At 35.3% G+C, this 23,899-nt stretch overlaps 2 protein-coding genes, 1 long non-coding RNA gene, 2 other non-coding genes and 1 pseudogene across 5 annotated transcripts; 3 read left to right on the top strand and 3 right to left on the bottom strand.

Moving 5' to 3' along the window:
• Positions 1 to 4,294: 4,294 nt before the first annotated feature.
• On the top strand, positions 4,295 to 8,157 carry LOC137709183 (tricyclene synthase EBOS, chloroplastic-like; annotated as a pseudogene).
• A 1,270-nt stretch (positions 8,158 to 9,427) lies between these two features.
• On the top strand, positions 9,428 to 9,530 carry LOC137709589 (U6 spliceosomal RNA). The gene has a single exon (XR_011064881.1). It is a non-coding gene; the product is annotated as a U6 spliceosomal RNA (small nuclear RNA).
• Positions 9,531 to 13,135: 3,605 nt separating this feature from the next.
• Positions 13,136 to 15,989, bottom strand: LOC137749220 (BTB/POZ domain-containing protein At3g22104-like). Its single transcript, XM_068489331.1, has 3 exons — positions 15,824 to 15,989; positions 13,901 to 15,013; positions 13,136 to 13,757 (listed from the first exon to the last, which is right to left on the bottom strand). Exons 1-3 carry the CDS (start codon positions 15,884 to 15,886, stop codon positions 13,296 to 13,298), a joined length of 1,638 nt encoding a protein of 545 aa, XP_068345432.1. The 5' UTR covers positions 15,887 to 15,989; the 3' UTR covers positions 13,136 to 13,295.
• A 2,055-nt stretch (positions 15,990 to 18,044) lies between these two features.
• On the top strand, positions 18,045 to 18,138 carry TRNAY-GUA (transfer RNA tyrosine (anticodon GUA)). The gene is made up of 2 exons: positions 18,045 to 18,081; positions 18,103 to 18,138. It is a non-coding gene; the product is annotated as a tRNA-Tyr (tRNA).
• Positions 18,139 to 19,642: 1,504 nt separating this feature from the next.
• LOC137749194 (uncharacterized) lies at positions 19,643 to 20,369 on the bottom strand. Its single transcript, XR_011070188.1, has 2 exons — positions 20,190 to 20,369; positions 19,643 to 20,010 (listed from the first exon to the last, which is right to left on the bottom strand). It is a non-coding gene; the product is annotated as an uncharacterized lncRNA (long non-coding RNA).
• A 648-nt stretch (positions 20,370 to 21,017) lies between these two features.
• LOC137749278 (scarecrow-like protein 32) lies at positions 21,018 to 22,855 on the bottom strand. Its single transcript, XM_068489381.1, has one exon. It carries the CDS (start codon positions 22,853 to 22,855, stop codon positions 21,524 to 21,526), a length of 1,332 nt encoding a protein of 443 aa, XP_068345482.1. The 3' UTR covers positions 21,018 to 21,523.
• Positions 22,856 to 23,899: the final 1,044 nt, after the last annotated feature.

Raw genomic sequence — 23,899 nt, 5'->3', positions numbered from 1 at the left:
TTTAACTTCTTAAAAAAAAACTAAAAGAAAATCACTTAACAAAAAACAAAGAGAATAATGCATAACGAGAAAACAGAAGGTGAAAATTACTACCATGACTAAAATATCAATATGCATACTATAATTATATACACCAAGTTTCTTGATCTCACATGAAAGGGGCAGAACAACAACAATGTAAGTGGCAAAACAATCACCACACCATTCCTTACAAGCTCTCGATTAATACAGAGACCAAGTTCATATTATTTTTTTCTTTGAGTACTCCTTTCTTTGTTTATAACCTTAATGTTGTTTTTGAGGGAAAAAGGCTTGAGAATGGAAACCTATTGCATTTCCATGTTTGGAAAATAGAGGGAAAAGTGATGCCCTCCATTGGATATCGATCATGTGGGTGTAAATTTCTTCCTTCTTGTTCTTAGATGAAAATGCACCTATAAAAACAATTAACACCTTAGGTTAAGGCCAAAAGCCTCAAACGCCCACGATGAATGGGGGGGCTTTGGCCGAAGAACCTCTGATGCCAAAGTTAGAATTTTGAGAGAAAAGTGTTCAAGGAATTTAGAGAATTTTGCAAAAAGCTTGGAATTCAACTTAGGTTTTTAGAGAAATTGAGTGGTATTTATAGGGGTGTGGCCGGCCCCCTTTGGAGAGGTGGGAACCAGCCACCTTTGGTATTTTTTGGGTGTTAATCACCATCAATTAGCTAATTAATGAATTAATTGAGTGATAAATCAATTAATTAGCTAATTAATATAATTTGAAAGAAATAATTTGGGAGTTACCTTGTGGGGGAGATTTGATGAGGTTTGATGAAATAGGTTTTGAATAATTACCTATTTTGATCACTTTTGACCTTGATTGAGGGATGATTGTCTACTGCTTGTGTGTAGAAATCCCGGTATGCCTTAAGGGTAATCTTGTCTTTTTTGCCCAAAAATCCACGTGTCGCTTCTATATTTTTCTTGATTATTTTAATTTGGCTCCACAAATGTCCCTACACCTGTTGGGCTGCGCATAGGAAAGGGCAGTAGATGTAGAGATCTTCTTGCTTTAGGAAACATATGATTGTTTCCTATTTGATGTTGATTCCCTCTTTAATTGGAAATTAGATCCTTCTAGGAAAAGGAAATAAATTTCTCCCAAAGCTTATTTAAGTCCACCTTAAGTGGATTATTAAATCAACTTTGGAGAGCAATTTATTTTCCCTACAAGAGAGAGAAAGCTTAGAGGATATTTGTTCCCCCTCCCCTAGCAATCTTCTACATCTTGCCGGTGCAAAGAATCATCTTTTGTTGCTTGCTTCGTCTTCAAACCGCTTCAAGGTAAGAAAATTTTAATTTTTCTTGTCTTCTTAATTTTTTGGGAGCCTCGGGGCTTGAAATTTGGCTCGACGGGGGTCGAGGATGCATGAAAAGTTGGCTAGGAAGCCACGACAAGGTGGTTGTTGTGTGTGGCTTGGCACGGCTTCGACACGGGCTAGGGTGCAGGCCGCTAGTGATGGCCAAGGAAGGCACGGGCCTCCCTTCTTTCTTTCTTTCTTTCTTTTTCTTTTTTTTTTTTTTTTTTTTTTTTTTTTTTTTTTTTTTTTTTTTTTTTTTTTTTTTTTAAGGTTGGTGACGCCTGCCGTTCCAAAGGTGGCTAGTTCGATTGCTGATAGGATTGCTTAGCATAGAAGTTCCTCCATGCCTTCAGTGCCGAAATTTGTGCCAAAACATTTGTCTAGGGCTAAGTCTGGTTCACCTTTGGAGAGGCTTGCTACTATGAAGAGTGACAAGGTGCCTTCGCCTGCTAAAGTGGCGCTAAAACCCGTTCCTTTTGCTGCTGAGATCGACTTGTCTGCTAAGAAGAAGAAGACTACTCATGCGGGCAGCTGTGAGAAATCCACCAAATCTGTTTCCAGGAAAGCTGCTGAAATTTGTGTGCTAAAAATAAATAATTAAAGTAGTATTTGAGAATTGTGAAATTGTAAAAAAAAATTTATATTGGCCACAAACCCTTTATTTTCATTTTCAACTCAAACAAAGTGAATCCCAAGGGCCGAGACCCACATAAATATAGGTAAATCTTTAAAAACACGTGGGGGAAAATAAATGATATGACTCGGAATCTTAGTCCAACAAGCCCTAATCATATATTCAGGTGTCATTAATTAAAAAGCCTTATCAACATAGGCGTCATCCAAGATGTGTCATCATATTCATATGTCCTTATTGAACTCCTTTGTCACCGGACCAACATTATAAAATAACGTGAGATATTTCTGATGGGGCAACTCGTGGGCAAGGCTGCTTGATGACAAGTGTACCGATTATTTATTTACTTCAATTAACTAGGTATTGATATTTTAAAATATTAAGTGGAAGGCAACTGATAACGTCCTGTGCAAAATATGGTAGCTCAATGAGAAAAGTAAGTGTGAAATGAAAGATCAAAACAAAGTACGAAATATAAATGACTGAATGAAAAAGACTTAACCTTTATTTATTCCCATCTATCCAGAGCACTAGAGGAATTAGCAGAGGACCGTCCATTAAAAAATGACTCCACAGAAGTTATCTTTCTGTAACTGTACAACCAAATATTTTACAAAAGAATTGTTATTATCACTTCAAAAATTTCATTTGCTATTCCAAATTTTCTATAATTAAAAAAAAAAAATACATTTGTGAGGAGTGTAGAATGAGATTTTTAAGGTGTTAATAATAATTACCTTTTACAATCTCGATAATAAAAAGAATATAACTAAAACATATTATTAAGTGGCAGTTCTCTTACTTTTTATACTTATGAGCATTTCTATTCATTTGTAAGTAAGAGGACTTAACTCAACCCTCATGAATGACGAGTTCATCAATACTTAATTCTGGCTAGCTCACTTAGTCCAAAATTCCTAATGTAAAAATCGTTCTATAAATTCAAAAAGAAAAGTGATATTCGCATACCCATTTAACCTATTGAATGAACAAAAAGAAAATTAATGAATAAGGAGAAAACGGCGTGAAAAAATCACTACCATGACTAAAATATCAATATGCATACCACAATTATACACCAAGTTTTTTTTTTTTTTTTTTTGGGTGAATAATACACCAAATTTCTTGATCTCACAGCAAGTTTTTTTATTTTTGCTTTGAGTACTCTTTTCTTTGTTTACAACCTTAATGTTGTTTTGATTTATTACTCAATTGTAAAGCTAACAAAAAGAAGGCAAGAGGCAAGAAATAGAGTGTGAAAATAATTTGAAATAAAATCCATATATTTCTTGTAAAAATGAACTTGTTTCAATAAAAATGCTTTTCCTTTAGGGGTGTGTTTGTTTTGTGGGAAAATGGGCTTGAGAATGGGAAATTGTTGCATCTCCATATTTGGAAAGTTCATGCTTGCGAAATGACTGCCTTGGCCGTGTGAAAATAGAGGGAAAAGTGATGCCCTCCATCTACCTTGGAAAATCATTTTCTCACTCAAGGGAAACCAATACAAACCATTGATAACTTTTTCATATGACAGACCCACCCTCATTAATAATTGAAAATACCTATTATATCTCAAAAGGTGGTAGTTCCTTGTTTCATTCCCATTACTTCCAAATATAAAAAATAAATAAAAATGGTTAAATTACATTTTACTTCCTCAGGTTTGGGGTCAATTTCAATTTCTTACATTATTTTTAAAACATTTCAATTTCATACATTTACTTATCATTTTATTTCAATTTCATACATCCGTTAGAAAATTTGTTAAGTACACCATTAAGTGTGATGATGTGGCAAATATGAGATCCACATTTGTGTTGACGTGACTGCCACATTTGTGCCACATGACAAGAAAAATAATTTTTTATACATTTAAAATATAATAATATTTACCCTTAAAAAAAAAATCAAACTCTGAAACCTAGAAACCCCCCAACCCACTTCTCCATCTCCTCCCTCTTCACCTCCCATTCCTTCTCTCTCATCTCTCCCCAGACCCACTCCTCCCTATTCACCCCCGACCCCTTCCCTACTCTCCCTCAAACCCATCTGCAACACTTTCACCATAAATCGCAAACCCTAATCTCCCAAAATCCATCTCATCCCCGATCACCCTTAACCCACCTCCCAACTCGCACCCTCACCACCCTTTTTGTTCTCGAATTTTGAATTTGATTGCAGAGAGAAAATTGATTATATAATAGTTAGAGAATTAGGCTTTATTTTTTATTTTTTATTAAGCTCAAGAGGAAGCTTAACCTTGTGGAAATGGAAGAAATTTGATGAAGCTCACGAACGTGTTGAAAAGCTCGGCAGCAATGGAGAAGCCCAATGGTGGAATTGAAATTGAAGAGCCGCATTTCAACAAAGATAGCGGGGGCGGAAGACTGGCCGAGTTCGAGCCGAGCTCCATGTTCTTGATGAAGATGGGTCAGAATTTCATCGAGGAGAGCAACGAGAAGCAAGCTGAAGGTGGGTCGGGGGGTGAAGAGGGAGGAGTGGGTCTTGGGAGATAGAAGAGATAGAAGGTGAAGAGGTAGGAGATAGAGAAGTCGGTCGGGGGTTTCTGGGTTTGTTTGGGTTTTTTCTTTTTTTAATAGGTAAATATTATTATATTTAAAATACATAAAAAATTATTTTTCTTGCCACGTGGTACAAATGTGGCAGCCACACCAACATAAATGTGGATCCCATATTTGCCACGTCATCGCTTAACGGTTTACTTAACAGATTTTCTAACGGATGTATGAAATTGAAAGAAAATGATAAGTAAATGTATGAAATTGAAATGTTTTAAAGATATTGTAAGAAATTAAAATTGATTTCAAATCTGAGGGGGTAAAATCTAATTTACCCAATAAAAATTCATATCTCGTCCTTATGATAAGGCATGAGAATTTATCTCTCATGAATCTATTTCTACATATCAACTGTAATATTTGAGTAATGTTATATTTATTAAATTTGTATCATCTCTACAATAAAGGTAAGACTCATCAATAATAAAGAGGTAATTTAAATGTAGTATAAAAATGTGAAGAGTAGATTTCTGTCATTTTATTATATTATTTTTTCTTTGTTCTCTATGTCAATCATGTAATTAGGCTATACTCTACTTTGAAGATATTATTTCTTGTCAATATTTTATCATAATCACATGGATATCAGTATATACTACTAACAAGAAAATCTCCACAATTAGGGTTGGTAAAGTACCTAACCGAGTAGGTTGTTCTAGAGCCTCTTTGGATTGATATATTATCTTTACTATTGTAGAAATATTAAATGTCACGTGGGACAAAGTGAAGATGTATAATACATAAACAATTGAAATATCATATAATCTGACACTAAAAGCTAAACCTTGAGAAGATGCATGGAACCTGCAGTAGCATATATACGCGGTATCACTGCCTATATATAGGTCCACACTTTTGATAGATATCAAATCATTCACAGGCATATACATTCAAGTAGCTTCAGTGATGCATAATAACACGCCTCTTCGATGCCCTGGCACGTACAAGCCAACCATATGGAGTTACGATTTTGTTCAGTCCTTGAAGATTGATGACAACCCCCTGCAGGTGATTGATCGATTAGGGGTTATATATGATTTTAATTAGGACAACATTTGTTTCCCTCTTAGGTGTTCATTTTCGCCTTTTGTTCAGTCCTTGAAGATTGATCACAATCCTCATAACGTAAAATTTTGTTCTATGTTGAATGGCTCTATAATGATTGAAATGAGGCCTTTTGCCTATACATTTGAATTGCACATGCATATAGTTAAATTGAATACAGGATCAAAGTAATTAGTCGTAGGCCATTAGACCGACTCTGGAATTGTAATATACATGATACAAGTTTTATTAAGATGTATTACTTACACTTAACTACTTTAGTAGGACAAACTATACAAAGATGGGTGGAAGCTCCTAGAGGAGCAAGTGAAGCGTACGATTGATTACGATGATGATGATGATAATGATATCAACATGCTGACTGCACTTGAGTTCATTGATGATATCCAACGGTTAGGTTTGGGATATCACTTTGAAAATGACATAAGAAGAGCCCTTAATAAAATATTGAACAATATTGATGGCCAAGGAACATACCAGAGTCTCCACCTCACTGCTCTCAGCTTCAGGCTCCTTAGACAACATGGGTTTCAGGTCTCCCAAGGTATGTAATATGTGAGTTTTTTGTTATTTATAAATGATAGACAATCTACAAATAAAGACATTAGACATAAAACTTTCAAATGTACTTCTAGTCATAACTTGAATGTAACTCAGATGTATTCAGGAGATTCACGGATGATAATGGAAGTTTCAAGGCATGGCTTTGCAAGGATGTAAAAGGAATTTTGAGTCTGTATGAAGCTTCATATTTTGCTTTCGAAAGAGAGAGGCTCTTGGATGAGGGCCTTGCATTCTCAACAAATTATCTCAAGAACCTCAGTGGACTTAATGTTAGCAATGGACTAGCAGAACAAGTGAGTCGTGCACTGGAACTTCCACTGCACCATAGAATGCAAAGATTAGAAGCTACATGGTATATTGAGGCATACAGTAAAAGGCCAGATGCAAATAAGGTGCTACTTGAAATTGCCAAGCGAGATTTTAACAGGGTGCAATGCACACTCCAGAGGGATCTTCAAGAAGTATCAAGGTGATTATTTTTCCTTTTATACGTGCAATATTTGGGAATAGAGAATCAAACACAGCACTTAGAGGACAACTGTATACATGTTTTAAACCATCAAGGTAATTATATATTTACGAGCATAAGCATTATCCTAATTCAATTAGTGTTTGCTTCATTAATCTTGCATTTAGGTGGTGGGTGGATATGGGCTTAGCCGAAAAGTTGAGCTTCACCAGAGACAGATTGATGGAGTGCTTTTTTTGGTCGGTTGGAATCATCTTTGAACCTTAGCACAGTCATGTCAGGAAAGAGCTGACAAAAGTGGCTGCTCTAGTAACCACCATTGATGATGTCTATGATGTTTATGGTACTCTGGATGAACTAGAGCTTTTTACTTCTGCTGTTGAAAGGTTAGAAATTAAAAAGACAGTCGATATACAATCATTTACTTTTGAATATGCATTTAATTCAGAGTTACTTATGGCATTCCATTGCGTACTTGTGCTACTCAGATGGGATATCAAAGCTGTAGAAAATCTTCCAGATTACATGAAGCTTTGTTTTCTAGCTCTTTATAACACAGTGAATAAGATGGTTTATGACACTCTAAAGAAGCAAGGAGAAAATATCCTCCCTTATGTCACAAAAGTGGTATGTACATTACATTCATATATCATATATCAATATATATATATATATGTGTGTGTGCTTGTGTATAATGCTACTTAGACATATAAAATTAACCACCTTATTGACACACAATCTAACTATTACTGTACTGGAGAATATGTATAAAGTAGTCCATTTTTTGTTTTCTACATTTCCAATTAAATTATAACTTCAGTTTTCAATATTAATTAAGTGCAATCTTTTGAATTCTATATATCTCAGTGGGCTGATTTGTGCAAAGCATTTCTAAAGGAGAAAACGTGGTGCTATAACAAGCACACACCCACATTTGAAGAATATATTGACAATGCATGGATATCAGTCTCAGGGGTGGTATTCTTAGTTCATACATATTTTCTCCTCAACCCAAAGATCACAAAGCAAGCACTTGAATGCTTAGAGAATCACCACAGTCTCTTGCGTTGGCCATCTCTTATTTTCCGGCTTTCCAACGATTTGAGTACTTCGGCAGTATGTACTTTTTTTAAATTTTATTATTATTAAGGGGAGGGTTGAAAACTATTAATATTCTATATATTAATTTGTTTCCACACTGCAGGCAGAAGTGGAGAGAGGAGAAACTGCGAACTCAATCTCATGCATGATGCGTGGCAGTCTGCATATTTCTGAGGAATCTGCTCGTCAATATGTAAGTAATTTGGTTGAAAATAGTTGGAAGAAGCTGAACAAAGATGGAGCTTCTGCTACTCCATTTACTAAGCAATTTGTAAAAGCAGCAAGAAACCTTGCTCGGATTTCCCAATGCATATACCAATATGGTGATGGGCATGGAGCTCCAGACACAAGAGCAAAGAATCGAATCCTATCAGTGATTATCGATCCCATTTAAAGACATAACACAGACCCATACATGCTGGATGTTTATTAGCCACTAACACAGTGGAATTTATAATAGTTTCTTGTTTGATTTTTCAATATGTATTAGAATAAAATGCTTGTTTTTAATCTAAAAGTCATGTGATATTTAATATTTAAGCTTTCACGCTCCAATATTTTTTGGTGTTAAATTCTTAAAAAAGCCATTTGACTGGTTTTACTAATATATAAAAAAAAAATGTGATTGGACAATGTTAAATACATAAAATCCATTTACTGGTTATACAAATATATACAAAAGATGTGGGATTGGGTGGTACTGCATATCAATAAAAATTTGACAAATCATTAGCAAGATCACTAGATTAATATCCATTACCTAAGTTATAGGTCTCCTTGTATAGAAGTAAGGTTAGGTTTATAAGTTAAGAAGTTAAGTGTCCAAAAAAGTTAAAAGAAGTTACGAGTATTCTTTTTTTTTTTTTTTTTTTTCTTTTGAAAAGTTTAGAAGTTAAGTTCCAAAGAAAAATAAATGCATTCAGAAACAAAACTTGAGTGCATACAAAATTACTCATTTTTTATTTGCAAACAAAGGCCCAAGTAGTAAATGTTTTTTCAGTGATTGGGCTTAGGGCCCGACAAACTAAAGAATAACACTGGTTTTTTATAGTTTAGTAAGGTTATGTTTAGAAGTTAAGTGTGAAGTTAAAAGAAGTTATGAGTGTTCTTTCTCTCTCTCTCTCTCTCTCTCTCTCTCTCTCTCTCTAGAAGTTTATAAGTTAAGTTCCAAAAATAAAAAATAAAAAATAAAAAATGTGTTGAGAACCAAAACTTGAGTGCATACACAATTACTCTTTTTTTAGTGATTGGGCTTGGGGTCCGACAAACTAAAGAATAACACTGTTTTTTTTTATCTTTTTAACAAACGATATTGTCTAACACTAATTGGGTAGAAGAATGGGTTAAGCCTTATACTGGGCTAGTCATAACAATGTGATTCAAAATCGCCTTTGGCGAAAACCAAACCTAAAACCTCTCACTTAAAAATGAAGAATAACACTGTGTTTTTTTTTCTTTTTAACAAACGATATCGTCTAACACTAACTGGGTAGAAGAGTGGGTTAAGCCTTATACTAGGCTAGCCATAACAATGTGATTCAAATTCGCCTTTGGCGAAAACTGAACCTAAAACCTTTCACTTACAAGTGAAAAGGAATGTCATTAGACTGTAGTACTAAATGGCAGAATAACACCACTTTTGAGTGGTCAATAATGTCCAACAATTAAAGTTTGTCCTAGAGAGGACGTCTGATAAAATTGGAACAATACAGAGAAGATTAGCATGGTTTCTACACAAAGATGACATGCATAAATGGAGAAATGAACCAAATTTATTTTGGTTCCTTCGTTCTTAATTTTGCCGATCTGCCCATTCTTTAAATTTCTTTTTATATGTTCGTTCTCAATTTTCTTGACGCGCCCGTTCTTGATGGTGTCTTGATTATACTCGTACATTAATCTAATAAAGAGGTAACATTAATTAGATGCAACTAATCCAATGTCCTCAAAAGTTTTCATGGATGGTAATGGGACGAGGCCTTGCGTTCTTAAGCATAATCATTAAAAATTATTCCACGATTAATGGATCAGATATTTGCACTACCAAAGGATTATTAGCACAAGAAGTGAGCCATGCAAACTGGGGGTGGAGCTAATACTGCTTCTTCATTCACGAAGGAATAACTGGTATGGGCATGGAGGCCCGGATCTAAGAGTGAATAATCGAACCTCAGCTTCTTTCACAGATTCATAAATATTTTGTGCATTGTATTTAATTATCATGCATCAGCTTTTTGTGTTTGATTATTTTCTCTCCATTACCGCTTGTGTCAAATAATCTTACGAGAAATTTGTTGTCAAAACAATCTTACAATTTATTAAAGGGGTTTTTAAATAGAGTCTTAATAAAGATTCTTCTTAGATTTTAACCTGAATGATTTTCTAAATGTAATTTAAGTTTCTATTTTAAAAACTTACCATATTTAAGTACCACATGTATTATTTACAAACTTGTCATAAATTCTCCACCCATTCGTAATTAAGGTATTTTCTTTTTTTTTTAGGTCTAATCATATTAATAAATAAAATTGTCTTCAAAATTCAAATTCTTATAATTAAAAAAAACGAATTCAATATTTATGAGCACCGACAAATTTATATGAGCAAAATCAACATCAATACAAAAAAAAAATAATAATAAATAAATAGGTGCAGAAATATTCGTACATAAGCATAAGTACCATAGTATTGCAACGTATCGATACAAATTTGTACATAAGTTTCAGTATGAATGCTCAGTATGTAAATGGAATATTTAAATATATATATAGGTACGTAATATACATATCCATATGTATGGTGAAATTTAAGCACAAGAAAGAATAGATGAAAACATATGACTTTCTTATTATGCTAACTTAATAATAAGTATCAGTAATATATTACATTTTAATTTTTTATAGGAATCAATAAATAACCTACATACAAAAAAAAGCCCTCAATAATAAGTACAACCTAATTGATATTTGAAAATTCAATTGAATGTCAAAGACTAGAGTTAATTTCTTTAACTTGACAAGGTTTTAATCTGAAAGTGACCTTTGTTCAAGGATTATAATGAAAACTTTATTTTATTTTATTAAATAGACTGCATGAAGAAAGTTGATGTGTCACTATAAGATCAATTGACAATAAAAAGAATAGTCCAACCTCTTATAAACCTATAAAAATCTCTCTTATTATTAATGCGAAATTTATTGTCAACATTGCTTCACGAAATCTAGTCAAGATGTGTTGCTTCCATGGAAAGGTATCCATGTACGTGCAATGAAATAATAACACTGAAAAAGTCAGTTTTCTTCATTGAAATTCCCATGTCCGTGTATTATAATTCTGGTTGATTTATAATTAAACCCAAGAAAAGTTGAAAGGCTTGGGAAGTAGTAGTAAAGTGGCGTTTAAGTAAAAGGCTTTTGTGGGATTTTGTCTCTTCGTTCACATGATATGTCATCTTGGTTTCATCAAGATTTGAGAGCTTGACCCGGACAACCTACCTATAACACCATTGACCACACAATTCATGTCCAACGTGAATAGTAATCCTGCATATTACGTTATGTAAATCTGATCAACTATTAGTTTTTAGTTTAGTAGTATTTTTTTGCTCGTATTCAAAAGAATGTTACATGTTATGAAAGAAATTAAAGTTCCATCTATATCAATTTCATTATATGATTGTGCGCAAAATTGTTTAACCTTTTTATACACGCTCCACATGCGGCCACATTCAAGTCAAATAAGAGAACAATATTACTCGGCGTGCATGCAACCATCAAGTTTTACACATGGACTAATTTGCTCTACTACCATAAAGGAAAATTTCAGGTTCCACTCGACAGTCAAATGACAATGGGTAAAGTAGTCTAACTCTTATAAGTCCATATAAATGTTACTTAAACTTTCCGATGAGGAACAACTCTCCGCATTCTCATAAGTTCGAATCACCTCTCTCTCGTTAAACAATAAACCACAAGATATGACTAAGTCAAGTAGCTTATATTAAATCTTAAATTGTAACAATATTATAATTCAAGAGATTATAACTCGTTAAGCATTTACTCATCCACTTTAAGTCTCAAATTGAATCCCTTCTTCTCCTGATGCAATTGTATAGAAAAAAATGCCCGATATCAAAACTTCATAAAATATAATGTACCAAAATTTTATCCTTTATCAAATTTGATGTGCATTCTATCCTTCATCAAATATGATGTGCCCCTTTATTAGTTCATAAAAAGCACAGAAATGCATGGTTTTGAACCATACTTCTGACTGCTGGGGATCATCAACCCAAAAGAATTATAGAAGTGAGCAGCTGGTCAAGTTGTTACCAAGGCATCATTTTCCTCACAGATCACGTTAATAAATATATATTGTATTTTGTAAAATACTGAACTACATTGTAGTTATAATTTCTTAATCAAAATCTCATGGAATTGAGGGTTTGGCAATTGGTTAATTAGGTGAAGACTGTTGAGGAATCTAAGGGGAACATAATTGTTCATGTCAACAGCCAACAGGTGTCTTTCTTGGCATATACAAGACTTGCGGATATAAGTGGACCACGTGGTAAAATTTGTATACTTAATACTTCCATCGTTTTTAGGGCAAGTCAATAGCAACTACACTCGACTTTTGATATATCTTACTCTTGATTAACTTTTGATCTTTGTTTTATTAGTTGACAGATAATTGAAGCCATATGACAAAGAAAATTAGTCTTCTAGAATCTTTAGAACACATTAACGATGATGATGATGAACGACGGTAGTAGTAATGGTGGTGACATCGATACGTTAATTAGGCAAGGAGGGGCTATTTCACTAACAGAAACTTTCAGATGTCGTCATCTCTCTGAGTCCATGGCCCTAGGGAACTCATCGCTCACGTGATGATATAATATATTTCTGGTGAAAAAAATTTAAATCAGGCTGCATGATCACGTGGCATGTCCGACCACTTAATATCGACATGTTATCGATTATTGAGATGTTCATATTGTCGACATCTCGATTACATAGTATGTCATGTCTATATATTTTTCTGTAAAAAAAACTATTGGAAAGTAACTAATAATGTGTCATTATCCCTCCTCTCCCAGGTGGTATGAACAAACTGCCCTAGTTCATCTGCAAAATCCGGTAACTCAAAACAGAAAAGTATGTCATAAAAGATGATCAGCTTTCACTTACCCTCATATGTTCATGCAGAATATATGGTTGCCAGCTTGCATTCCAGAAGCGTGAGAGTGACTGGAAGAAAATGACTTAACCTTGCATTTAGTCCCATCTACCCAGAGCACTATAGGAAAGTAGCAGAGGGACCATCAATAAAAAAGAAATGAATCAACAGAAGTTCTCTTTATGTAACTGTACAACCAAAGATTTTACAATCTCTCTAACTGAAACAACTTTAGTTATGCAGCAAAGGGAGAAAAATCTGCTAAAAACATGTAAAAATAAGAAGAAAAACAATTTCCTTGGGCTATATACAAATATGGGATAATGCTTAAAACTAATGGAATGAAATGCAAAACTGGTATCATGAACAAAGTTTGGGCAATGATCTTGTATGGCTGTGGCTTGATGCTTTCGATTTTGTAAACTTTGCCATTTGAGATTGCATTTTCTTGCAAACTTTCTCCAATTCCATGACCCTGCATTGCATGCCTTGCAAATGTGCTCTGAGCTTCACGTTGTCAGTTGAGAGATCGAGTTTTCCGGCGTAAAGCACATTTTGTTCGTTGGCATCATCTTTCCTTAGTCCCCAATTTTTTGCCTCAGTGGTGGCGCTATAAGGGGAGGTGGCATAGGAATTAAAGTTGTTGGTTGTTTGGAGTAACTTTTTGAGCTTGGATTGCTGAGAGACAAGAGCTTGGACTGCAGATTTTGATGGAAATTTTGTGTTCTTTGAAAGGTGTATACAAGTCTCTGCCGAGAGCTTCTCATAGTTCAGCACACAACATATTTTCATCTTTTTGTCTTCGGACAATCCTGCGTGCACCTATGACAAAGCAGATAAAAAACAAGTTCAAAATATGCTCAATGATGTTAGTTTTCTCCAAATGTGCTATGTGAATTATTGGATCATAAGTAATCGAAACAAAAGTTACAAGAACAAAGATTTCCTTGAGATGAATCCAATACCTGTATATACATGTCTATGGCATGGTAGAGCTCATCATAGGAGTCTCTTGCCGAATCCGGCAGGGCGATAGCTAAAGCCAGAAACTTTGAATGCTTCAAACAAGGATCTGGGGCTACTTCTGCTATATACAAATCAACCAAGCCAGAAACTTTCCTTAATCGGATTGGAGACGCTTGACAGGTTCCTCCGTCACGCAGAAATGATTTCAAGAACCTTAGAACAAGATTGACATCATACAAGTAATTGATTCCTTGTGGGGATGGAACAAGCAAATTGTCCAATGTTGCTTTATCTAGTTGTGAACCAATCATATTCTCCAACTTATTCCTGATACTTCTGTTTAAGTTAAAATTCAGCGAAACATGTAGAATCCCGAATAAGCTCTTGCAAGAAACACAGCTCTGATCAAGCATATACAGCATCTCAATGACCGTTTCAGCAATGGTGCGCTTGGTATCAGATTTGACCGTGTAAAACTTCGATTTCTGGTAATAAAAGAGGAACCTACTAATGATAACATGATCGAGTTTTCGCGAAACCATGGCCTTGACAAGCATTTCAAGCAAATTTGGACCTAAAACTAGAAGATCCTCGAACCACCAGGGTGCGCAAGAGAAGCTAGCTTTCAAACTCTCAGTGCTTCTAGTATCACATGAAAACCGAATACCAGAGCTATCGGGGGATGAAGTCGAAGGACAAGGACTTGCTTCGCTTGTCAAGGGCAATCTCGCAATGAGGGTATCCAAGCATTTCTCAACTAGAGTCAAAGAATTCGCAACCGGAAGCAAATCCTGGCACTGCTTCAAAGCCGTCAAAAGCTCAGACCATGACCAATACCTGATATCTTGAAATGATTTCTCCGCTTTTTCTAACAAATTATGTTTTCTGGCTACAGAATTGTTCATTTCCATGAACTGCGCAGCGCAGTAAAGGAGGGAAATGTTGGAAGGAGTTATGTAAATGCTGCCATTGTTGTAACAGAACCTTGAAATCAGCTCAAAACTCTCCGCTCCTCCCGGAAAGTCATGGAATACCACTTTAAGATTTCTTGAGGAGGCTTTTGATTTTCCAAGTAATTTGCTCAATTTGCCAGAGTAGGAGGCAAGAATTCTCTGCAAAAATGGTCAGAAAAACCAGAATTAACACCATTTGCTGAAAGCCATTAAAAAGTAAGTAAAAACAAGAACAGTAAATTACTGAGAAAAATGTTACGCAAGATCTTCGGCTTCTTAACAAGCAAGTAAACAAGAAACTCAATAAACACAAAACCCCCGAACAAATTCAAGAACGCAGAAAACCCACCAAAAGAATGAAGACATTGAATTGGAAAAGAAACAAAATACAATAAAATGTGGGAATCTACATTCTACACCAGAAGGTACCAAAGAAAGCAAAGAGGTCGTTATATGCAATAAATTGTGGTGACGTTGAGGGCTATGTCTGTCAATCACCCCCCATCTCAACAGAAGTGAACATTTGAGCCCCCCATAACAGCAGCAATAAATGAGAGAGAATGAAGAAAATGAAAAAGGCATGCAACTTGTTTAATAAAAAGACAGAACCAGAAGAAGAAAAAGCCAAGGCAGCCATGAGTTCATGACCCACATCAATGCAATATAGGTGTTTGAATTAAATGGTGGGGGGAAAGGATGAATCTTTGCAATCCATCAGCCATGGTGGATAAATGGAAAGTAACCCAGGTAAAGTTCATCAGCAAAACTTCACAATTCAAGCACAAAATGTTATCAAATAATTACATTTGGACAAAAGAAAAAGATGGGATTTTGCCATTAAAAAAGGGAATATCCATGCAATTCAGCAGGCATGATGGATAAAATGGAGAGTAATCCAGATAAAAAAAATATGGAACTTTTCTGTAAAAAAATGGAGTTGAAACAATTTGCCAAGCACAGAATTATTACCTTGTCCACCATGAAAGACTCTTCCCCATTGACTTCAACTTCAAGCTCACAATGAACTTCCATAACAAACTGAAAAAAAAGGTTAAAAACAAAAACCCACTTCAAATCAAGAGTTATTTTTTGGGACTTGCAATCAGAAGAGCAAAAGAAGTAATCTTTTTAAGGGTGCAGCAGAGACAGAGGCAGAGAGGTGAGGAGGCCAAATGGGGAGGAGGGAGGAGGAGGAGGACGAAGGGGACACAAATCCATATTCTCAATGGGGAAGAAGACAAAGGGAACGAGTCTGGGACTTTAGTGACCGCAAAAAAAAAAAATTGGATGCTATTGGTTCAGGCAGAAGCAATGTGGTGGTTCTCAACTGGGATTTTTTAGAGAAGAGAGAGCGGTTGAAGCGTGTGTTACTATCAGTATACCACTCTCCTAATTCTGACATTTCCAGAGAAAGTGCATCTATAAGCTTAGGAAATTTATTTATTTATTTATTAGGTGAAAGTATATGCTATTAGTGGATAATTATTAATGCCGGAATTGGGATTATTCTTTTGGGGTTTGGGGGGAGGACCAGACCATTAGGTTTTGGAAGTGAAGCTTTGTGTTGCTGGCTGCTGCTTTCCCTCCCTCCCTTTGGTTTTTATTCCACGTTGATAGCTGCAAGTCTCTCTGTAGATGTGCAGTGCAATGCACCTATTAGTTCTCTCCCCTATCCACTACTTTATTAATTGGGTTAAACTTCCCTTTCTAGCAAGGATTTGTTATTTGTACATGGGGACCATGTCAGATTTCCTTTCTAATTATTTATTTTGTTTTGGTGGGATGCTATTTGGACATTTGTTAGTAGGGGTGGGTTCGGAGGACTCCACTTATATGTAGTGGGTCTTGTCGAATAAAACTCGTATATCTAAATGCTCAAACTCGGCTCAAATGAATTTTTAAGCTCGGCCTGATTCGTTTGTGAACAAAGCTCGAGCTTCTCGGGTGGCTTTGTTAAGTTCAATTGTGAAACAAATTCGAGTTTTAGTTTGAGTCATCGTACATTTTTTAGATTTTAACTACACTAATATAAGTTTTATGACTCTAAGCTTGATATAGGTTCAATTTTTTGAGCCAAATTAGGAATAGTCTAATTTATTAAAATAAGTCCAATTCCTTAAATCTTATTATTTTATTATCAATAATTATCTCTTCAATGATAAGATTTATTATAAAAATCAAATTTCTTCCTAATTATCTCTTTGATCATTTATTTTTTTTGTTCTTTCTTGTTCTTTATCCCGTTTTAAACCCCATTTATAGATTTTATTTTTATAATCAACCTATATCATAGGTTAATTATATTTATCTACCTATATGACAGATTCTTTTTTATAATAAAGTAAGATTCATGTGTCTTGCTTGTAGATATATGATGTTTTTTTCTACCTTTTAGTTAGGTTTCATATCTTACTTATAAGTATGATATACATTCATATATTTGTTACTTGAGTTAGGGTAGAATGATTTGCAGATAGATTTATGTCAATATATATATATATATTTTGTTATATGATATTAATTATATTTTTTGGGGTTGAAAATGCATAATATTAGAAGATTTTAATTGATTTTTAATATTTTAGAAAATATAAAATGAGCATTAAAAAAATAAATACATATAATTAGGTAATTGGAATCACTCCTAAAAATCATCTATGTTTTTGAACCTGGATCTAAAACCCCCTTATTTTAAATATAAGATCCAAAAGTTTAATTTTTATAAACCAAACTTTAACGAACAAGCTGAGCCTGAACCAAACTCAAGCTGACTCATAAAATTATATGAGTTACTCACAAGCTTTATGAGTCAAATGAGATAAACTACACAAACTCTTTGCCATACAACCTTTTAGTTTCCTAATTCTCATAAGGGAGATGCTAAATTGTGTACCCAAAATGTCCACATCTCAAAAAATTTCTTCCAATATGTTCTCCCACTTTATTTGACACATTTGTATGCACACTATGTCACCGTATCAAAATCACCAAGGAAAAAACACAAAGGAAAAATCACACCAATATGGAAACTTCAATTTCATCTCATTACATTACGAAATTACCAACTTTTTTTGCAGTAATCTTTCACCAACATACAATTTAATAGGGCCCACTATTGTAGGATTCGTAAGGGCCCAAAAACCTATTGTATATATCGATATAAATACCTGGTACTGCTTTTACCACCAATCCGACCTTAGCTCAGTTGGTAGAGCGGAGGACTGTAGTGGGTAAATATGCTCTCAGCCATCCTTAGGTCGCTGGTTCGAATCCGGCAGGTCGGATTTCTTTTTCTTAATTATTATTTATATTCTTGGAGAATCAAATTCCAACTCCTGATCATGTAACCAATTTATTTTTAGTAATTCAAACCCCATATTTTAGTTTGAACAATATTCCAGTGTTGTAAATGTGTGTTAGACGTGTTAGGCGAATTGATCAGACATTTGATGACAAAGTGTGGGAAGATTTGTCTTGGGCTTTCTTGGTAAGATTTTATTGGATGGGTTATATTCTTAATTATGATTTATTTTCCTTAAATGGTAGTTATTTTTTTCTATCAAACTAAAGAGTAGAAATAAATGCAACAAATATTATACAAGAGAGGACCCGGAGTATCAAATTCTTTTTCGGTCAATGACAATGAGAGAATCAAATTCCAACTCCTGACCATGTAACCAATTTATTTTTAGTAATTCAAACCCCATATTTTAGTTTGAACAGTATTCCAGTGTTGTAAATGTGTGTTAGGCAAATTGATCAGACATTTGATGACAAAGTGTGGAAAGATTTGTCTTGGGCTTTCTTGGTAAGATTTTATTGGATGGGTTTTCTTTTTAATAGCGTGGAAATTATCCCTCTACCTTGGTCCTTGCAAATCAATTTACTTCTAATAATGCAATTCAATTTACTTCTAATAATTATTAGAAGTAAATTGAATTGCATGGACCAAAAGCCTTGATAACTTGCATATTTTTATGGAGTGAATGTCTCTCCTTGAAGCTTGCGTGCTGTTCTTCTGAGGGATTTTACTCGGCTCGTGTTGTAGCTGTCCGCAGTTCCTTTTGAACTGCTAGTGTTTTAGTTCTTTTTTTTTCCTTTCTTCTATTTTTTTGTTTTTTTCTCTCCTAATAAATTCTGAATTTACAAAAGAAAAAAAAATTGATCGTGGCGTTTGATTTCAAATCTATTTCCCTAGAATAGAATAGTCTTAGAAGATTTATTTAAAAAAAGAATACTTAGATGTTGACACAAAAGTTTTGTAAACCATACTTGAAGCTCCATCAGAAATGAAAAGCAGACCTTCTACCTAGTTTGAACTAAAAGAAAGTAGTTGCAAACACTACGCGAGAACGATAAGGGGCGCACAATGTTGTTGTGCGGGAATGCGATTCGCAACATCATGTTTCCCATTGTCACTAACTCATACATTCTAGATTTTTAGTTGCAAGACCCTTTTAGTGAATATAGTGATTTTGAAACTCAACAAGTTACTAAAACTCCTCTTTTCGGATGGTAAATATTTCTCAGAACATGAAGTGTGAATCAAACCCATGTTTGAATTGAAATTGTTCATGTAATCAGGATTCAAGGAGCATGAGTCTAACTAGTTGAGACACGAAATAGGTACTAACGATAACAAATTAATATGGGGTATTTGGATTGCGGTCATTTTGATTCTAGGATCAAGAACAAAGATGTTTACTCATGAAATAAAAAGGTGTGGTGGTCCTTGTTTGATTTCTCTTTTTACACTTGTACACTTTCGTTCATATGCGCATGCCTATATTCTTATATTACTCATTAATTGTTCAAACCATAAGAGCTTGCAAGTGTTTGTCCACATTCATCGACTACTGATAGTTACCTGCACGTGCGTGAATGATTGTCTCACTTGAGCTGCAAACCAGTAACTGGATGCACGACCAATACTTCTAGGTATGGCTGGTTCGGTATGGGATATCGAACCAAAACCATCATCCCGATTTCCAAACCGAAATATTTCGGAATGGGATTTCAAATCTCGAAACCGAACCGAATTTCTAAGATTCCCAAACTTTGGGATGCCCAAAATTTTTTTCGGGATATCGGGACAGATCGAGATTGATCCTTCATGCCCAAATCCAATTCATACGAAGCCAAATTGCACCATCACTCTGCAATTCAAAACAAAATTAAAAATAAAAATTCTGTTAAAAGCTCAAAATGATCAAACAAACAGATCCCAAAACAAAATTCAAATCAAATAAAGAATCAAATTACAACCCATTATTATTATTATTATTTTGAGAAAAGACTACAACCCAAAAAAAACCACATATTTAATCATGAAGACCTGAAATGATGGTTTTTGCTCCGATGCGGCGATGGCAGGTGGGCGAAGCTTGTGGTGAAGAACGGAGGATTTGGGTTGAGCAGAGACGACGCAGATGAAAGAAGAGCTATTTTGGGGTTTTGGGAATCGAAAAGATACAAAGGAGGAGGAAGAAGAGAGGGAAGAAAGAGCAACAGCGGCATGACCTGAAGAGGCAACTATTATGGTAGTAGTCGTAGCCACTGACCTCAGAAATGTAGAGGCAGAGGAGAGAACAGAGTCAAAGAAGTGAGAACTCGAGAGAGATGAGAGGGTTGAGGGTTGAGGCTTTGGTGAGAAATGTGAGAGTGTGAAACCCTATAACTTAGATTGGATGGTTGAGATTAAATCTCAACCAATCCAACGGTCCAGATAGTTTATAATTTCTAATTTAAATTAAATACATATTATATATTAATATAGTTGTTCGGTTCGGGATTACCGAACTAAAGGTCTATCAAAACCGAATCCCATACCAAAAGTTTCGGACTATTTCAGTTCAGGTTACCGAAGTTTCGGGATTTTCGGGTTCGGTTTTTTTTTAGGTTGGGTTCGAGAAATTTCCGATCGGGTTCGGGAAATTCGGTTTTTTTTTTTTTTTCCAGCCCTACTTCTAGGTTACATGATGTTTTCATTTAACACAAGTTGATCTTATTGAAACATGCAAACCTAATTTAATAAGAAGTACCATTTATAAAAAAAAAATGTAATAAGAAGTACTTAGTTACTAATTTGAGTAAGAAAAAGAACTAGCCACCAAGCCATTCCTTTCACTTTTCCACTTCTAGTGTGAAATAGTACCAGAAATAGCAATTCTTGAGGGGACAATTACATTATTAATGATCAAATAAAAGGCTAAAAAAGTTAATTTCACAGTACGTAGCCCTATGGAACAAAAGCCTGCATAAAGTGCTAGATTTTGTCTTAATACAATACAACAGACAAGAACATGTCTCTCTTTCGCCTTTCATGTGACAGATCATAGCTAGCTAAAGCTTCAAAACAAAGTGCTCGTGAAATTTATTTTTCCACAAAATGCCTGCCGTTTTCCTTTTTGTCTTGTGCTCATTTCCAGCTTTTTGACGAAGAGAAAAAAGTAACCACGCAGAGCTTTGTCATTTCATTACCTCTCCTTTAATCTCCTGGACCACTGCAGTAACCTCACTTGCATGGTAACATGTTTTATAGAGGAAATGGTTTTCACACTCCTCGTTTCTTTTTCTGCACTCATAAGAGAATCAAGGGACAAAACCAAAGAGAAAGTAGAATGAGTAAACGAGAGTAAGGAAATCACTTCAGGCCACACAAACACCGAGTTAATCCTCAATTAGCAACCCATTTGGATTTGGGACCCAAGCTGTGGCAAAAACTGAGTTGTGTCCCTTCCATGTGAGCACCAACATATCTTCTTCACGTTTCATGCCCCAACCACTTGCATGTTCATCTAGCAAGGCCTTGACTTCCCTAGCAGTCTCTTCACAAAATATGATACTTGAAAAACCAATGTTTCTCAATCTTTGTGACATTGTGACACCTGACTCCAACCTCTCTATTCTTTGGTGCCCTTCAAAACCAATAATGTTTTCAATTTTGTGACCAACATCAGATTCATAATCCATCCTTTGGGTACTATCTTTGGGCAAGAATGTTTCCAAGGAATCAAAGGGTATCCAAAGATAATTAAAACAAGTTGTTATTCTTGAGCTAAGACTTGGTGCACTAAGATCAGAATCTTCATCTACCACAACTATGATTCTAGGGTTAAGGGATCTAATCGTGTTAAGGAAAGTGTTGCGCATCGAACCATCTTGATGGCCAGGGATACCAACACGTGGCTCATCGGAAAGATAGCGTAACCAATTTTGACAATTCACAACCAAAACCTCATCTTCCCGGAGGTCTAGTGAGGAAGGGTTTAATTCAGTGGTAACTAGCAATTCCAAAGAGGATGAGTTTTCAATCACATTGAACTCAAAAGGGACATCTCTAAACCTAGAGAAATTCCCCAAACGAAGACCAACTTCTTCGCTTGAAACATTGAGCAAAGGAGGGACTTGTGGCCTCCAATTAGGCACAGTGACTCTAAGCAAAGGAGGACCCTCAGGCCTTTTGGCCAATGCATCTATTAAAGTAGGCCATTGCATACAATGAGTGATGCTAAAATCTAAGATATGAACTTTTGGGCACCCTTGAATTGCCTTAAAAATTGCACTATTCGATGCACAATATCCGAATCGGTGCCATGGGATTAGATCAACATACCCGGCTAGCTCGGTCACCGACATCAACCTACTCGGAATGGTACTAGTGCTACTGCTTCCATTAAAATTCATAGGTGTAGGGCAAACCTTTGAGGCTCTTGAAATTAGTGCCCTCAAGATCCATGAGGTGAGCCTTTGGTTAGGGTCACCAACAGAAGAGGCAACATTGTTGAGCACCCACATCACTTGTTGAGCCAAGGTCACATCATTGCTCTCTAGGGCACTTGCACAGTGAAGTAGTAGCTTCTCAATACATGCCCCGTCGAGGCTTCCGAGACACCCGGTAAGCGCACCGGTGAGAGACGTGCCCTGAGAGGTGGTGAGGAGAGCAGTACTTGGATTTTGGAGAGAAATGGAGGTAACGCTTCCTCGAACTTCAGTTTTCATTGCTGTTGATTATTGGAGGTATGTGACAAATTAGGAATTTCAGGAGGGAGGAAGACGGGAAAGAGATATTTGGGGCGTCAGACACGCGTCCGGCGAAGATTGGTGGATGGGATTGAAGAGCTAGGGTTTTATCTTGTTGGTATATGCGAGTTTCTAGGTTGAGAAATATGGGAGGTATTTGGCTAATGGAAAGCTGTCCATGGCTTTTGTGTATTAGGTGTGTTTCTGTCTCTGAGACATGCACAGACGCAGAGAGTTGAGAGCTATAGCTCATCTGCTACTTTAAACCATATATATACTAAGAGACTAGAGAGAGAAGATATATCCCTAATTATCCATATATAAATACAGTGTATATGCAAAAGGACTTTCAGATTCATAATAAAATGACAAGAGTACATTGATAATTAGCTGCACGTATGATTGTAGATTAACATTTCTCTTGAATTATCCGTACAAATTAAATAAGTTGCATACGTGTGAATTTAGTGGTATGTTAAATGATATAGAGTGAGCTAGCTAAAGGATCGGAAAAGTCTATAAGAACAAGAAAGATTATGTGAGAGATGAATTACATGAGTTTGTAACGATCTCTGATCTACTGGCTACAAGTTTTTCTCCCCTTTAATGAATGAGATCTCAATTTCGAGGCATACTCAGATTAAAAAAAAAAATAATTGAATTACATGGTAGTGTCTGATGAATTAGTGAAATTTATCAAGATAGAGCATACAAGATGAAGTAGTGTGATACGCACACATCGCAAATTATTGATATCGTCAAGCACGTAGTATTAGGAACTGAGTCAATTCATATAATCCAAATTATATCTTATGTTGGTATTGCTAACTTACGACTACTCACACTATAATTAAAAGAATCTAATGAATTTGCATAGATGGAGCTCTGCTAGGGCTAACTCTCCAACCAAATTTGGCATATTGCTAATTATTACTTCGCACCCTTTCATTTTCTTAAGAGACTAGTTATTGTGGCCACTTCTGTTGAAGAGAGTAAAGAGTAGTTTAAAGAAGCTGTCTTCGC

This window comes from Pyrus communis, chromosome 11 (assembly GCF_963583255.1).
Source record: "Pyrus communis chromosome 11, drPyrComm1.1, whole genome shotgun sequence".
Lineage (NCBI taxonomy): Eukaryota > Viridiplantae > Streptophyta > Magnoliopsida > Rosales > Rosaceae > Pyrus > Pyrus communis.
The sequence above is the reverse complement of the archived record's forward strand: the minus strand, read 5'-3'. Positions and strand labels throughout refer to the sequence as shown.